Source organism: Triticum urartu, chromosome 5A, assembly GCF_056163025.1.
Source record: "Triticum urartu cultivar PI428250 chromosome 5A, HENAU_Tu73, whole genome shotgun sequence".
Taxonomy (NCBI): Eukaryota; Viridiplantae; Streptophyta; class Magnoliopsida; order Poales; family Poaceae; genus Triticum; species Triticum urartu.
The window spans coordinates 577,761,844-577,773,679 of NC_141877.1; the positions used below are offsets into that span (position 1 = coordinate 577,761,844).

General features: G+C 45.2%; 1 protein-coding gene across 1 annotated transcript; it reads right to left on the reverse strand.

Annotated features, from left to right (window-relative positions):
• Positions 1-1,322: 1,322 nt before the first annotated feature.
• On the reverse strand, positions 1,323-7,354 carry LOC125510702 (uncharacterized). Its single transcript, XM_048675954.2, has 12 exons — positions 5,324-7,354; positions 5,079-5,184; positions 4,905-4,977; positions 4,729-4,812; positions 4,191-4,310; positions 3,652-4,107; positions 3,029-3,432; positions 2,828-2,927; positions 2,671-2,730; positions 2,474-2,560; positions 2,199-2,336; positions 1,323-1,859 (listed from the first exon to the last, which is right to left on the reverse strand). Exons 2-12 carry the CDS (start codon positions 5,162-5,164, stop codon positions 1,539-1,541), a joined length of 1,929 nt encoding a protein of 642 aa, XP_048531911.2. The 5' UTR covers positions 5,165-5,184; positions 5,324-7,354; the 3' UTR covers positions 1,323-1,538.
• Between the last annotated feature and the right edge of the window lie 4,482 nt (positions 7,355-11,836).

Here is an 11,836-nt window from a genome sequence, read left to right on the forward strand (position 1 = left end):
GACCAGCAGCAGGGGACAACACGATTGTCGGCTATCGGTTTTTCATCGGGGTAGTCTGTGTTTCTATTTTATCTCAATTTATTTCTTGTTGTTTTTTCTTATTAGTTTTAGTTTTTCCTGTTTTTTCATCTACTTTTCTTTGTACACTTTTCAAAATAACACAATTTAAGACAATTAACATGAGTCTGTACGCATCGTGAATACTTTTGATAAGTGTGGCAGTATTTTTTTAAAAAAATCTAGAAATCATTGACACTTACTAATATTATACCAATGTTTTTTAAGTATTGGTAAAAAATGAAATGAATACTCTAAAAACACATGAACAACTAAAATACGTGATCTATATGAAAATTATCTTGAAAAACAGTTAAATGCTTGGTAAAAATCTTAAAGACACAATCACTTTTACAAATAAGAACAATTTTTAATCAATAAACATTTCCTAGGAAATTTGCGGGTTTTAATTTGCATGATTTTGTTGCTGGACCCACATGCATGTGAGTAGTTACGCAAGAGAATCCATGCATGTGAGAATCCCGAGCTGCTCGAGCCACGCTTCCTACCAACCATACAAGAGCGCCTCTGGATTGAAGAATTTTTGTTAGAAATTTTTTAGGATCTGAATCTTAGGGGGAAAAAATCTGTGAAAGCCATTTGGGTCATAGGGTTGGGGTCCCAAATTAATATGTAACCCGTTCCTATGCCCCTCGTTCCATAGGAATTCTAATAACATGATCCCAATCATTTTTGTTCTTTTTCTTTTGAGAAGTCCAATACCTCTTCACTTTACCGCTTTACTTTTTCTTGTAAATCTTTTAAAATTTCTATGCCTCTTTGCTATGCACTATCCAAAGGCAATCATTATAGGATTCCTGTGTTTTAAAATCAGATGGGATTTCATGAGATGTTGATGTGAGCTGTACAAAAAAATAATTAAAATCATGTACTTTTATAGTGAATGGCACATGTGCTATAAATACATGATTTTATTATTTTTGTGCACCTCGCGAAAAAATTCTCCATGAACTTTACAGTAAGTAGCAGTATACATCTGTAGGTATGTGTGTATTTGTTTTTAGAATTTTCTGTGACCTAACAATTAGATTTTTTGAATCTTTTAAAACTGAGCTTCATCGAGCCCGGGAGTCAAACACAATTTCCGCAAATCAAATCAAAGCATATTAACAACTGGAGACCAGTATGCCACACCATCTACAAGCAATGGATTATTTGTACAAACTCCTTTTGATTATCTGCTAAAAGCTCAGCAGTTCCAGAGAAGAATGCCGAGAAGAATAAATCAGACTCGCTCCAGAACCTTAATGAGCCGGCCCATGAAACAAAAGTACTATGATGCAAGAGCGCGTGGCAAATAAGGTAAACATGTTTGCTTCTCAATTTCTTCCCCTATTTTTCTTTCATCTACACAAAAATTTACACCGCCAACCAAAATGCACGACTCGCCACTGGACCTAATAAACCTATCATACACCATATACTTGGTCAGTCCATCTCACAAGGTCAGCAGCACAAGGTCAGCTCAGGTGAGGAAACGCGAGGTCCCTGGCGATCAGGTACCGGAAGTTGAGGTTGTAAGGCACCCACTCGATGATCTTGCTCGACCGGCCGCCCTGCTGCTGGCACCTCTGCATCGCCGTCCTCAGGCTCTCCGGGAGGTACCGCTGGACCATGTCGACGAGGCCCTGCGACGAGAGCTTGACGTCCTTGGCGTACGCCTCCACGAGCTTCGGCAGCAGTATCTTCTGCTCCCTCCACACGCCGACCGTTGCCCGGATGAACTCCTCCTTGGCGGCCTCCAGCTGCTGGAACAGCCTCTTTGGGGTGTACACCCTCACCTGCAAAAAAGAGGGGTAGTGTGTAAAGGGGCTTGGTTTGGCACCACTGGTAATTATGCTCGCAGTACTTTGATGAAAGATTCCCAACATGATGAATGATTCCTATCAAGATTCCTAATCAACAAAAGGTTTTCATTTCATAATCATGTTTTGACAATGTTGTGTCAGGCTATCATATCATTTCCTCAGGACACGTGCACCTTTTTCATACCAAATCTTTGCATGCTTAAAGACTAGCCAAGAACCACATGAGTATGGATTGGAGAAAAGGCGGCATTTGCTTCGTTACAAGCGATTAGGGCAACAATGACAGTGATTAGCGCGTGCATAGTCGCTTACCGCGGGATCAGAATGGCTGCCGGAGCAAAGCGCAAAGCGTAAAAGAGGCTCCGATTGCGCAACAGCAAAGGCTTGCCACTCATGCCCTGCTTTGCTCGCTTTGCTTTTCATCCTTGGGTAAAGCAAAGTACGTAGCCACTGCATTAAAAGGATCAAACAGATGGAATTAGCATGCCTGCGATGTGCCCGTAATCAGTACAGTGCTCATAATCAGTACAGTGCAAACATTTACGCCTTTAACGGGTTTTCGACACTATCATGCTTGCTATACATACCTGTCCGGGACAATGTGTGTTGCATCCAAGAACCAAGTTCTGGATCAGAGCTACATTGATGTTGCGTCCCGCGATTTTGCAGGCGGCCTGTGGTGAATGAAACATTATGTCAGGGAAAGAAGAAACTTCATCTGAATAAGTACATCTTATTGCAGGAACATTTCGTTGATTCTGCAGCAGAGATGTATCCTCTTTACCTTAACAAGTATTGATGACTTCTTCAGATTGTTCTGTGGGACGCCGTACCTGAGATAAGCCTGCGAAAGTAGTTCAACGAGACCCCATCAATAAAAAGTTAAGACATGGTATCAAGAATTAGAAGTGAACTTCTTGGGCCAGGGAGAGAAGCACTACATGCATCAGCAGTGCGTTGTGTATGTTGACCCAAAACGCGATCTTCTCTTCGTTTGTCATCCTTCTCAGATCAACGGTTTCCAACCGGTACAGTATCAACCTGAAATATCAATGTAGACGACCGAATCAGTAACAATGGAAAGACGAAAGATATACATTCACAATCACATTCACTGGAGAATAAGGATGAGATTAGCTCACTTGTAAGTCTGGAGAAGATCCTCAACATCTCTTAGCCTGCGATTATCGCGGCAAATGGCTGGAATCTCAACCATTGTGTTGTATGGCCCACTGAACTCCTTCAACCCCTCGACATGGAACGGGTTTATCAACCGGGAGTCCAGCGTCGTCTCTCGCTTGTAATTGGGGCTCCACATGTCCCCCACATACTGTGGAGAAATTGCGCTTGTTGAAGAGAACGATGATGTCGGAGAAGACGAGGAGCCGTGGTGAACCAACGGAGGATCTGCGAGTTTGCAGTATACCCCAGCCATGCATCTCACCATCTCCTCGGAGAGGTTGCTTGGAGTCTCGGGGATGTGGTCAGCTACATTTGTGCCCAGATACTCTGCTAAGCTGATCACCCCGGCTGCAGCAGCATCTTCCTGCTCAACAAAATCATGAAAAGAAGCTTAGACCTGGAATCTTATACAGCTCCACAGAGCAGCTACATTTCAATCATTGAATCCCTGTCAATCTTCTTATGATCTACTAGAAACTGTAATATCATATTCTAACAGCTTTAGCAAGTTACTTTTACATTGTGTAACAGCATAACATGGACTAAAATTAGCATATCCATTTTTCATAGAGAAAACCATTACCTCCAAAAATGAGAAAGGCTGAGAGTGGCACGAGCGAAGGGCCCTGGCAAGACTCTCCTCCGACGGCGATATCCTGGACGAACAGATGCCACGGCACGACAACGCAGACTGGCAGCGGAGCGCATCGGAGTCATTCAGTCTATCCAAGCACGCCGAAGTAGAGCAGTCCATCAACGGATCATTCCACTTCTTACGGGGCGGCGGCGGTGGCGGGTAGCTGGACCGGAGCACAGCATCACCTCTGCTCTTGCAAGAGACCCTGGCACAGGGTGCCTCCCGGAGCTGCCCGGACCACCGCGCACTCACCGACGGCTTCAGCGCCTCCCGGCGATCCGGGGGAGACAATGCAGGCGCCTGCTGCTCGAACGCCTGCCGGTAGAGGGTGAGCAGGTACTGCTCCATGTTCTTGACCTCCAGCTCCAGCGTGGCGATCTCCCGGATCAGCTCGTTGGCGGCCTGTGGGATCGAGGTAATAAACTGATGAGCATTGCACAAAAGAGAGAAATTAACCGCAATTCTTGGGTGAATGGGTGTCCTACCTTTGGCACTGGCATCTCGTGCAAGAGGTTGTTGACCGGGGCAGCGTCCGGCCCCATGGCTTTCTCCAGGGCGCCACGCACCACCTGCTGATCCTTGAGGTGCTTTTCTAGTTGAAGAATCTGCATCAGGCAATCACGTGAGTCTGCTGTACTAAAGGCAAAATTCATCAGCAAAGGCAGCGACCAGCAAGAAAAGCCTGGTGAGAGATTGGATAATTAGTAGAGAAACATTTTCTTCATCAGCCAAGAAACAGAAGAAGAAACATTTGTCAACCAAGTTCAGAGAGTATGTTCAGGAACTTCTCTCAACAAAAAATTCTACGCCATTTCATATTCTGGCAAAATCATCAAGGCTACCTACTGCCCAGCTAAAATTTAAAGAAAAAAGCGCCTAGCAAGCACGCGGATAAGACGGAAATGCAGCTTATTATCTGCATTAAACTATGAACTTTCCTAGTAAAAATATAAAAAACCTCAAAGGCGAGATGTCAACAGCAAATCTACGGAAAGTAGTAGAATTTTTACAGTGATTTAGTACCTCTTTTCTCAGGGAGCTTTGCGCCCCTCTCCCAGGCTGCACCTCCTTACTCAAATCGCTCTTCACCTTGGCCTTCACACCTTCCTGGTAAACAGAATCGGAACAGGGTCGCTCAAAATCAAAGAAACTGCAGCAAATACATTGTTGAAGCTGCACAGGAGGAGGAGAAATCTTACCACTTGCTTAGGCTGGCCAAAAGTTTTGTCTGAAGCATAGAGCGCATCTTTGCTACACATCTTGTCAAGATCGCTGCCGTTCACAAGCCACAAGGAGTAGAATCTCGGTGTGAAAATTCTTCACAAGAAAACCAAAGAAGCTGGCAGAAAGCAAATCTTTCAGCGCAAACAAACCTGTTGGAACGCCTGTGCGAGCCGAAGGACTTGATTGCCTTGGCGAAGGCCCGGTGGCCCTTCTTCTCGTGCGCCTCCACCTCCATTGCTCGGCACCTCCCAAGAACTGCAACGAACGCAGGGACCAAACCAGCGTGAGCAGCAGCAAAACTACAAGCTGGCGGCGGGGGAAAAACTCTAGGGCACGGGAGACAAGGAGGAAGAAGAGGAGGAGGAGGAGAGACAAGAACAAAACAGAAACTTACTCGGCGTCGGCGGTCAGAGCTCCGGAGCAGGGAGGGAGGACAAGGAACCAACCCAGCAGCGGCAAACGAGGAGCTCCAAAGTGCAGTGTGGCTTCTTGCGAGGCGACAGTAAGCTCCAAATGATCTATGTATCCACCAGACCACCACCTCCTCTCTCTCGCTGTCCTCTCAGGTCAACAACTAAACAGCGGCCATTTTGGAGAGGGAAGAGGCGAGCAAGCAATTAGGCAGGCAAGGTCTCTGTTTCTCTCTCTCTCCCCAGCTGCTCTGCAAGAAGAACGCACCCACTGCCTGCCTTCACGTTTATATACTGGCAGCACACCCACCACCAATGGCTCACACACACCGGCGAGCAAAAAGGGCCTCCCGTTGACTGTGACCCCTCGTGAAAATGCCACGCACAACTTTTCCCCTGCTTCCTTGTTGCCATGGATAAATACGTACCTCACCCCAGCTCACCGTCCACAGCACCTTTTCGCCAAGCCCACGAAAATCATATCATATCATATCTCTCGCGGCCTCTTCGTTCTTGCTGCGTGCAAAACTGGGGAAAGGGGCAGCTTTTCATACTGCTGCTAACCATGCCAGCTCGGTTATTTGTGTGTTAGGCTTTCTGCTACAGTAATCCGCAACCGTGATCCGGTGACAGTGCTGCTGGGTTCTGAGACACGACACATGTGGGAGTAAGCTTTATGCATTAGACTATCCAGTGATAATCGCTGGCTGCTGCCTCCGCCGCCTAGTCCAGCCAACGCTTCTTGCTAATCTGACAAGAACACACCAGGTTTGATTAATCGTTGCTCGTACGATGCGTACCGAACTTGAGGGAGGGATTTCTGCGTCGCAACAGCTTGATGACGGGCGATGACTCGTGATGGGGACGCCGAAACGATAGGAGATAGGCCAAAACGCCACGGTGTGTCGTGTGTACTGGGCTGGGCGCGGTGTATGCGCTAGAGCTTGGAGGGTGGTGGTGGACGGTGTGTACCTTGGGAGTTGTTAATGGAGGAGCAGGTGTGCTGCTGACATTGCTCTTCAAATGATCAAATCTGCGTACGACTGATGGTCTTGATTCCCCCTGCAAATGGGTTTCAATGACAGTAATAGGGCAGCAAATGATACGAGAATATGAGGCCTGCAGTTTGACTGCGGTTTGACAGGCCGGCAAATCATATGATGGCATGAGTTTTGCAGCTTGCTACTACCATGTCAATGGTGGAAAGCAGGCATCTATTGGTAATGAAGTAGCTTAGCAACCTTCATCGGTCACTAGAAAATGTGTCATTTTCCACAACAGATCCATCCGTCAAGTTTGACAAACAAGATAAAAGCACCACTAAGACTAGAATGTCAACATGTCTGCCATCTGGCATGTCTAAAATTAACCCTCAACTAACAAAGCGCCTCTTCTCTAATCTAATCTAAAAAGATGCAAGATGAAAAAGGCAAGATCACATCCCCACTCGGCATCCAAAGTGAGCTCCACCTAGACCAGTAGTGGTGCTAGTAGTATATATACACTACTCGTAGCACTACACATGGATTCCGGACTGAAGGAAATGGCAGACCCTACAACTACATATACATCAATCAAACAAAACAAAGACAAACATCCATCAAAGACAAGGCGGCATTTGTCCAAAAGAATGTTTAGGGCCTTCTTTAGGGGCGCAAACCCGAAAAGAATGGAAGCAAAGCGTCGTCTCGTCTCAAAAGGGACGAAGGCTGGCAAAGGGGCGAGCCCCTCTCCCGTTGGCGCTTCCCCTTGTTCGCTCCCCTTCGTTCCTTCGTAGGCCTACCGGCAGGAACGGCTAGACCTAAACCGCCACCACAGAACACAGTCCCCATGCGCGCGCGCGCGCGCACGTCCGGCGTCGCCGTCTTTACATCTCAAAAGGCGGCGGCGGCGGCCGGGGAGCGCTTGTCCTGCGCTCCGGGGAGCGGCGCGGCGTGGCGCGGGAATAAGGCCCGGTCTGCGTGGCGGCGAGCGGTTTGCTGGTGCGGCTTGGACGGGGCGGGGCGGGGCGCATGGGATTTGGGGGGCGTGGGGAGGGTAGGACAGGCGGGTGAGGCCGTGCACGGGAAAGTGGCCAGGGAAAAGGTGAAACTTTGGGGCTTTTGCTGGTTTTCTGTGGACGGGGTGGCTGTGGACCGTCGGCGTATGGCTTTTCGGGTGTTCCTTTTGGAAGTCGGGGGTGGTTGCGTTGTTGTGTACACACATGAACGCGTCCGTACCTGTGGTTTAGGGCAGAGAGCCAGAGATAGCGTCAAAATGTCAAGCAGAAAAAAAAAGGAAGAATGTGGCTTTCCAACTTTGCCCACGGGAAATGTTTTTTAAGACGAAAATAGGGAAAACCACGTGCAAGAACCTCCGGAGAACAAATTTCGGCTCATCGCGCTTGTCCTGAAAACCTCGGGGTGGTACATGGGAGCTACCGAGCGGAAGCACTGCGCTTCGTCGCCGACGGCCATCATCACGCTTGCGGCCGCCGCTATCTTCTTGAAGACGTCGTCGTGGTGCTCCTCGCCGTGATAGGCTTAGGGGTGAAGGCCTTTGTCCTATGTGGACTCGACAGCGGCGACGCTTAGCGTCATTCTCTCTTCTGAAGGCGTTGTCGTGGAGCCTAGGTGCTTTGGTATATAGCGTGTCGTTGTACTCAGTTTCTCCTTTTTTTTCCTTTCGGTAGCGTAGTTTTCGCTTGATCCGATTATCCTAGAACCAGCGTTGTACGAGGGCTACATCAACAGTTTCATTCAGTAGTATATTTGTTCGGATGTTGCTTTGTATATAAAGCGGGATGAAAATATGTTTCAAAAAAATGCAAATACATGAACTTCTATCTGTGATTGATGATGAGGATAACCATGAGCTAGATGCTAATCTAGTCTATTAAGGTACTAAACTCCTTATATTTTAATTTGCAATATGTGTAAAAAATCAATAATTGTAAAATATGTGGATATTTTTTATTCGGTGGAATTTTTAAAAAAGATAGTTGGTCTTTTTATAAGATAGCAGTGGAGCGAGCGGAAGGAGATGCTAAGCTAGCGAGTCAACCACAGAGTCGAGTTGAGCAAGCGGGAACTCTCATGTGAACGTCATAGGAACAATTCAACGATTTGAGTGTGGAATGGAGCTACCAAAGGGCTCACACAACCTCACTAACACCAAGGACAAAATGTGTTAGAACACCACAATCGCGCGATGAATACTATTTCTTGAGCTTGCGTTAATTTTTCTCTTGAAAAGAAAAGAGTGATGCAGCAAAATAGAGATAAGTATTTTCCCTTAATTAAGAACCAAGTTATCAATCCAGTAGGAGGCACAAGCAAGTCCCCAATATATGCATCTGCACAAACTAACAAACACTAGCACACAACGCGAAAAAGGGGTTGTCAATCCCTTCATGGTCACTTGCAAGAGTGAGATCTAATAAAGATAGATTTAAAAGATAAGTAAAAATCAAGATAAAGTAAACACAAATAAATTGCAGCAAGGTATTTTTAGGTTTTTAGTTTGATAGATCTGAAAATATATGATTGAAAATAGACCCGAGGGCATAGGTTTCACTAGAGGCTTATTTCTTGAAGAAAACATAATATGGGTAAACAAATTACTGTTGAACAATTGATAAAAAACACAAAGTTATGACGATATCTAAGAAAATGATCTTGAATATAGCCATCACGTCTGTGACAAGTACACAGAAATGACTATGCATCTACTACTATTACTGCACACATCGATCGACTCCTATTTGCATCTAGAGTATTAAGTTCATAAGAATAGAGTAACGCCTAAAGCAAGATGACATGATGTGGAGAGATAAACTCAAGCAATATGATATAAACCCATCTTTTCATCCTTAATGGCAACAATACAACATGTGCCTCGCTACCCCTACTATCATTGGGTGAGGACACCGCAAGATTGAACCCATCACAAAGCACCTCTCCCATTGCAAGAAAAACCAATCTAGTAGACCAAACCAAATCGCTGGATCAGAGAGAAATAGTAGGCTATCTCAACCATGCATAAAAGAGTTCGGAAAAGATTCAAATAATATTCATAGATAATCTGATCATAAATTCACAATTCATCATATCTCAGCAAACGCACCGCAAAAGAAGATTACATCGAATAGATCTCCAAGAACATCGAGGAGAACATTGTATTGAAGATCAAAGAGAGATAAGAAGCCATCTAGCTACTAGCTATGGACCCTTAGGTCCGTGGTAAACTACTCACGCATCATCGGAAGGGCGGCAAGGTTGGTGTAGAGGCCCTCCGTGATCGACCCCCCCTTTGGGGAGTGCCGAAAAAGGCCCCAAGATGGGATCTCACGAGAACAGAAGCTTGCGGCCCGGAAAAGTATTTTTGGTGTGCCCTCTCACGTAGGGAGAATATTTGAGAATTTGTAGTGGTGGAGTTAGGTTTGGAAGGTCTATGAGGGGCCCACAAGCCTAGGGGAGCCCCCCCCCGGGGCGCACCCCTAGGGCTTGTGGCCTCCTTGTAGGTCTTTTGGCCTCCTCCCGAAGCTTCCTAGGTTTCTTCTGGTTCAAGGAAAATCATCATAAAATTTTATTCCGTTTGGTATCGATTTTCCGTAAAAGCCAAAAACAAGGAAAAACAGAAATTGACACTGGGCACTAGGTTAATATGTTAGTTCCAAAAATAATATAAAATAGCATGTTAATGCATATAAAACATACAAAACAGATAATATAATAGCATGGAACAATCAAAAATTATAGACACGTTGGAGACGTATCAATGAACAACTCCACTCTCCTCTCTAAACATATACGTCTCTGGCGGCGCCCCAACATGATTTAGAAAAAAACACCACCAAAGCATAATTAAAATCCAAGCCAATGCGAATAAAACGAAAATGAAACAACTGACCATAATAACCTGCTAGAGAAAAAAAGACCATACAAGAGGGGAGAATGGAGCGACAAAGCGTGCGTTAGCCTCTAGTAAAGACTAGACCTGGATAGAAATGAAAATTGACTCAGACTTAACAGTGGTGTATGGACCTTCTCAAACTCGAGTTTGGAGAATTCTTAAAGGATTCATATGGGACATCTATCCATGTTTTTTTATGTTTGCCATTAGTTTCACGATTATGGAAGTACTGGATTCTTTTGGTTGTGTCCATCTTAAATTGGTTTCTTGATTCTTACCACTAGGTGACACTGCTACTTCTTGAGCTTGCGTTGGTTTTCCCTTGAAGAGGAAAGGGTGATGCAGCAAAGTAGAGATAAGTATTTCCCTCTGTTAGAGAACCAAGGTATCAATCCAGTAGGAGACAACGCACAAATCACCAATACTTGCACAAACAATCAAACAACTTGCACCCAACATGATAAAGGGGTTGTGAATCCCTTCATGGTCACTTGCAAAAGTGAGATCTAGTAGAGATAGAGTAAACAAACGATAAAGTACATATTTTGGGGTTTTTTGGTTTATAGATCGGAAAGTAAAAGATTGCAAAATAGTAGATCGGAAACTTATATGATGGAAAATAGACCCGGGGGCCATAGGTTTCACTAGAGGCTTCTCTCAAGATAGCAAATAATACGGTGGGTGAATAAATTACTGTCGAGCAATTAATAGAAAAGTGTAAAGTTATGACTATATCTAAGGCAATGATTATGAAATAAAGGCATCACGTCCGTGTCAAGTAGACCCACTCCTGCCTGCATCTACTACTATTACTCCAAACATCGATCAACTCCTGCCTGCATCTAGAGTATTAAGTTCATGAAGAATAGAGTAACACATTAAGTAAGATGACATGATGTAGAGGAATAAACTCAAGCAATATGATGTAAACCCCATCTTTTTATCCTCAATGGCAACAATACAATACGTGCCTTGCTGCCCCTACTGTCACTGGGAAAGGACACCGCAAGATTGAACCCAAAGCTAAGCACTTCCCCATTGCAAAAAAACCCAATCTAGTTGGCCAAACTAAACCAATAGTTTGAAGAGAATTATAAAGATATCAAATCATGCATAAAATAATTCAGAGAAGATTCAAATAATATTCATAGATAAGCTGGTCATAAATCCACAATTCATCGGATCTCGACAAACACACCGCAAAAGAAGATTACATCGGATAGATCTCCAAGAACATCGAGGGGAACATGGTATTGAGAATCAAAGAGAGAGAGAGATAGAGAGAGAGAGAGAGAAGAAGCCATCTAGCTACTAGCTATGGACCCGTAGGTCTGAGGTAAACTACTCACGATTCATCGAAAGGGCAATAGAGTTAATGTAGAAGCCCTCCGTGATCGAATCCCCCTCCGGCAGGATGCCGAAAAAGACCCCTAGATGGGATCTCACGGGTACAGAAGGTTGCAGTGGTGGAAAAGTGTTTTCGTGGATGCCTCTGTTGGTTTGCGGATATATGGGAATATATAGGCGTAGAAATTAGGTCACGGAGTGCACGAGGGGCCCACAAGGGTGGGGGCGTGCCCTACCCCCTGGGCGCACCCTCTGTC